We start from the raw sequence: 6,000 nt of genomic DNA on the forward strand, positions 1-6,000 counted from the left end.
CGGCTTTAACCAGACTACATCCCACGTGAAAATACTGTTTTGGCTGCCTGCAGCATTAGGTGTCACCTCCCTCTCTATGATATACTTTTCTTGTAATCCATGTTTGCCAGAGAATTTTCACTGATTTCTAGAACAAGATCTCACACTGCCAATGTTTTTATATTCTTCAATAAGCACACCTGACTATCAGCGAAGAACGACCAACTGGAAAAATGAGGAAAATGTACCTATGAAGGGAGGCCACAAGGCAAGACATAGAGGAGGAACTTTTGAAAGTACACCCATAATTTTGAAAGTACACCCATAATTACTCATTAAACCTTCCCTTCCCAGAAACAGCCCGGGTATATTTAATCCTGATGCAAGGTTGTGGGAGAGATGAAATAACCTCCAAAGGCTCCTTCAAGACTTAAAATTCTCTAAAATCCCTCTGCCTGTTCATTCTCCCCCGCAGTTGCATACGGCAGTACATCGGGACTTTTACTATTTCAATTCAAGCGAACCGTGGCTTCTGGAAGGGTGAACAAAACAGCTTCAGGACAGGTGGTTTTATCCAAAGCAAGGGCCCAAGCCCGATTTAATTAGTGTCTTGGAGGCGCCGGGCGCCCGCGGCCCCGCTCCTCCTCCTTGCCCGCCGGGAGCGAGACGCGAACCCGCGGCCCCCGGCGGGACGCGGCCGCCCAGCCCCGGGCCGGCCCTCGCCCCGCGCTCAGGTACCTGGCAGCGGCTCAGCTGCTCCGCCAGAGCCCGCAGCTCTTCCTCCAGCTCTGCCACCCGCTGCGTCGCCGCCTCCGAGCACCCCGAAGCCATCGCCGAAAGCCTCTCGCCGTTCCTCCCGCGGAGACGGCGAGGGGAGAGGAGGGTCCGCGTCCGGCGGAGCGGGCTCAGGCAGCCCCCGCCCGCCCGCGCCTGGGGGAAAGAGGGGAGAATCGACGCCGTGAACCACACAAATGAAAACTTTCCCCCGCACTCACGGCGCGGGCGAGCGCCGGAAACCGCTGGGAAGAAAGAGGACGCGGTGGAATGACGTCACAGCTCCACCGCTACCCCGGCGAGGAGAAGGGGCGAGGGGCACGTTTGAATTCGCCCGCCCGAGGCGCGGCGCCGCGCATGCGCCGCGCGGGTGCCGGAGTGGGGCGGGGCGCGGGCGGTGAGGCGCCTGTGGGGCGCCTCCGCCTGCCGCCCCCTTCCCCAAGGGCCAGGGGCACCTGCTGCCCAGCCATGTGCTGAGCGAGGGATGTTGGAAATGCCTGGGAATCCAGCAGGTCCCCCGCCCTTCCTCCCAGCCGTGGGAGCACATGTGTCCCGCCTCTGTTTAGATCCTAGATGTTTGCATGTGAACCGTACAGGTCAGACTCACAGACAGAATGGGTCAGGCTGGAAGGAACCACAGTGGACCATCGGGTCCAACCTGCCTGTTCAAGCAGGGTCATCCCAGAGCACGTGGCACGGGATCGTTCTTGAGTATCCCAGCGAGCCATGCTTCCACAGCCTCTGGGCAATCTGTTCCGGTCACTGCACAGTAAAGTTCCTCCTCTTCATCAGGAGCTTCCTGTGCATCAGTTTTTGCGCCTTGCCTCTTGTCCTGTCGCTTGCCACCACAGAGCAGAGCCTGATTCATCCACGGACATCCTCCCTTCAGATACTCACAGACACTGCTCGGGTAATGACATGTTTGTGGGTGTTCTGCGAGGTGCTGAGGCTCCAGCACACCTGAGTCAGATGTCTCATGCTTTTTCCTCTTTGTCTCTATGTTTCTTTTTTCTCTGAATTAAATAATAACAATTGCAAGACAAAGAGTCAGAGACCTGGGTTGAGGTTAGGTCTTGATAGTGTTTTAAGATGCATGAGCACACTTGTTTCTCAGACAGGAAGTTTTCAGATTTATTAACCCCGAGTTGGATTTCAGAGCCTACAACTGAAAGCAAAGGAATGCATCAAAGATCTAACTCTTACAAATATGTGAAATATTTCGGCTGGTGCCACTATGTAAATGTACTGTTTAAGATCCAGATATGCAGAGCACCTAGTTTTGTAATGAAGGGTTCAAGAGCATTGCCAAAGCAAATCCTTGTGTAGCCTACATGGGAAGCAAAATACTCATAAAAAGCATAGACTTTCTCCCAAACGGAGAAAGAAGTTGAAACAGAATATATTTTAACCTGGAAATTGCATTTCACCAATGTCAGTATCTTATTACAGAAATACTATACTTGTTTTTGTAGAGAAGTATATTTTCTTTTGCTCTCCATTGTAACTTTTGCATGGTTTCTAGAAAAGTTGCCCTTAATGTACCACTGTGACAAGAAATTAAACTCCTTGTGTGTATGTGTGCATGCAGATAAGCAAGCAGGTTTCACACCATGTGAATTAGGATATATATTAAAATGTCCAATCCTTCCACCTGTGGCCCTAGCAGAAAGATTCCTGCATCCTTGGTGATAGCTGTGCCTGGCAAGTTGATTTTTCATCACATTGATGTCCAGGAGCCCTCCTCAGAAGCAGAGAGTGGATACAGTACTCAATGCCAAGATTTTTCACATAATTTTTCAATTAAAATTTTTACTATTACTGTAGGTATTGTCTGCACAATTATAAATGTAATCATAAAGGTGGGAGGCTGCATTAGAGTCTTCTCTGTTTAGGTATATGGAGAATTAAGGAGATTCAACAATTATTGGATCAATACCACATCTCTCCTTAGAACAGCCGTTATAATTTTTATAGTTCATCACTCATTGTGTTTTGTCATTTATCTTTGTGTGTTATTAAATGTTCAAATATTCATATGACATCATCACTCATTGTGTTTTGTGTCATCTCATATTTGTGATCTTGCACTTCCTGTCATTTATCTTTGTGTGTTATTAAATGTTCAAATATTCATATGACGAAAATGTCAATTCTAACATGTTTACATTTTAAAGTTTTTCTTTGCTTTTAGGATCTCCTAGTTCTCTTCTACCATAAATTCACTGTCCAGTCATTATGATTCTCTGTAGTCTTCACTTTTTCCACATCCCTGCCTTTTAGTAACCATCTTTTTTTATTTTTCATCTGTTTCCTAATATTTTTATCACTGTCCCCTTGACCGTTTGTTCCCTATTACACTTGGGCAACAAGAAGCTAACCTTACTTAAAAAACAATGTGCTTAGATTAACTGCTGAACAGCTACAATGGTAAACAGGATTTAAAAACATTTTCCAAGTACAAGGTCATTCAAAGTTGAGCTGAGAAGATTCAGTTATTACAGGGGCTAGGCTCAAAGCTTGACAGAACACAAAACAACAGACTGCAATTCCTTACATCTTTAGAACCTTAAAAACGAAATTCGTGTATTTGCTATTTGTGTAGACACAACATGTTGCCACAATAAACCCAAAAGTAACACTCTCCCATAACAAGACAGTTATTTAAGAACATAATATTTTTTGTATATTGTTTAACTAACATCACATTTGTTTTCCTGCTATTTCATAAGCTTATTCTCTATAATATAAAGATTCTAGTTATTAACCCAAACAGTATTCATGATAGTTCTTAGAATACCTAAGAAAATTTAAAATGTGGAGTTGGCACGTTTTGGTGAATTGGGAGACATTGACTTGTATCAGAGTATTTCGTACATTATGTTTCTCCCTAGTCTTCATATTTTGGCACCCCTGCATTTACAGTCATCAAATCCATGACACTGTTAGGCTAAATTCTTTCAAAACTCTTTTCCCTTTGGATTTCACTTTTTTTTTAAATTAAATAACATCTATTAGAAATATATTGCACCATTGAAACCTATTTGTTATGGCTTTTACTCACTTACAGTTCCTCTGAATGTTGCACAAATGGAAGTGCTCCCCAAGCTGCTTTGGTGACAGAGGCAAAAAATATTTTTTGTTTGGTGAGGTTTTTTTTGCTTTTGGGAAATTCCACATCTTTCTTTGATACATGTTCATATTACAAACATGTTTCATTTAGTCCTATCACTAATTACTTTTTTTTCTGATTGTATATTTATTTTCCTTATCATAATGTGAAATATAAAGTTTCTCTATCCATTTTGGCAATCCCAATACTTCATTATTAAGGTAAAGACATGCAAGTACATAATAGAGCATTTTCATTTTCCTTTAAACAAAAAATGTCCTTACTAGCCTGACTTTAATATTTTTGAAATACTAAAGAATTTGCTTTTCTCCTTGGATATTTTTATGTGGACTGTTCATGTTTGCCACTAGTAGTTTTCTAGGAAACAGCATCATCAAACAGGTACATTCTGAAAGATGTTTCTCAGCTAAAGTGAACAAAACAAGTCAAAATTGCTGAAATTATTTCTAGCAGTTTTTGGCAATGTCCTCAATATTTTAGGAATTTCTGTGTTTCTCAAGAACATATTACAACCCTAGAAACATGTTTGATCTTGTTTAGACAATTAATTCAAAGCATACTTTTCTCCAGTAAAAGTTTCTGGGAGTTTTGTGATGTAGGTTTGCGTTTGGGTTTGTTTGGTGGTTTCAGGGCTGCGGTGGAGATTCTTTCCACTTCTGCGACAGCTGTATATAACAGCATGATTATGGTCATAGGAAGAATGGGGAAATAAAAGTGGAAAGGTCTCTAAGGAGATAATATCTGAGATTGGATCACCCACCATAACCAAGAGGACAGACAGACATTTGGTTGTAAAAAAAAAAAAAAAAACAAACCAAAAACATACTCATATTGAATTAGCTGATTTTGAGAAAGCGGAGCTGGAAAAGGTCAGCATGGAAGCCTAGATTCACTGAGGTACAGGCCTGGAGTTCTACCACTAGCATGATTCGCTTTTCACTCAATGAAAAGAAAGTATCATCTTGTTCTCATAAGCAGAGAGTAAGGTAGCAGAGGTCTGATTTGTGCCGGAAAGGACAAGAGGTAGCACCAAGTGGCCTCTAGAATGTATCAATTTTATTGCTTTAATTTACTGCATACTTTTCTACTGCACACTATGCCTTTCTTAGAGGCTTGGTAAACATCAATTAACAAGTTACATTCTCCAGAAGGGCTACATCATGATGCCAGTCTCTAACATGGCCCTGTTCCACTTACCTTTACCATGGAGAAGGCTTTGGTTTTTCATTTTCTTTTAAATGAGGTCACAGACCTTGGCACTACACCCTTCAAGGCAATGAAAAATAAAAGCCAGTAATATAAAGTAGGGCATGTCAGCTGAACAAAGCACAGAGGGAGGAGGTGATTAACAGTTCTGGATGAAGTCTTCCCCGCCCCATAGCACCTGCCAGAAACTGGAGGTCGTGAGGGAAGGGCAGACAGCTGAAGGTCATTAAGAGGGCGAAGCAGATTCCAGGGTGGCTGTCCTGGCAGAAGCAATATTAGGTTTGTGTTGTGGTGAACTGAAGAGATGGGTTTTGGTGAGCACTGGGAATTGATTGTTTCTTTGTTAATTTGTTTCTTAGTGGAATTGACCATCAGAAAGAAATTGAGCTTTGACCTTGCATGCGGTGTGTAGTCTGTATCATAGATTAACTGGGAGAGTCACCTGGTTATGGAAGGATTGCATGGAAAATCAAGAGTTTACTGTCATCACTCTGAGAAAGAGTGTTAAGAGTACATGGCCACCCAGGCTCAGTAAGTAAGACATGACACCCTTGTTAACCCAAGGAGTGGCTGCTGACAGGGGCAACACCATCCATGACCACCCAAACTTTTTAGAGTGCAGGAGACATGTATGAGACGCTCCCTCACCCTAGGGATTGCAGCTGAGAACATACACCTACGTGTCCTCGCATTGCAGTCATGCACATGCATACAACACAAGAGCCATGAACTTGTGCAAGTTCCTCAAAATTACCCATTTTTAATACTAGAAATCAGGTTTGCAACAGTTTGTATGTGTTAGTATTGGACACTGCTGCACAATGTAATGAAACAAACTGATTTTTTGACTGGGGACAAATTAGAGGTATAAGTAGTGCAATTAATGAAATAAGAAATTCAAATTCAATTTA

The 6,000-nt window shown here is 42.8% G+C and overlaps 1 protein-coding gene across 1 annotated transcript in view; it reads right to left on the minus strand.

Moving 5' to 3' along the window:
- Positions 1-810, minus strand: part of CNTLN (centlein) — a 177,768-nt gene extending 176,958 nt beyond the window's left edge. Inside the window, exon 1 of the mRNA XM_039730006.1 lies at positions 718-810. Coding sequence (XP_039585940.1) covers positions 718-810 — 93 coding nt within the window. The remainder of the gene's footprint in view (positions 1-717) is intronic.
- Positions 811-6,000: the final 5,190 nt, after the last annotated feature.

Source organism: Passer montanus, unplaced genomic scaffold (assembly GCF_014805655.1).
Source record: "Passer montanus isolate IOZ18808 unplaced genomic scaffold, ASM1480565v1 scaffold7, whole genome shotgun sequence".
Taxonomy (NCBI): domain Eukaryota; kingdom Metazoa; phylum Chordata; class Aves; order Passeriformes; family Passeridae; genus Passer; species Passer montanus.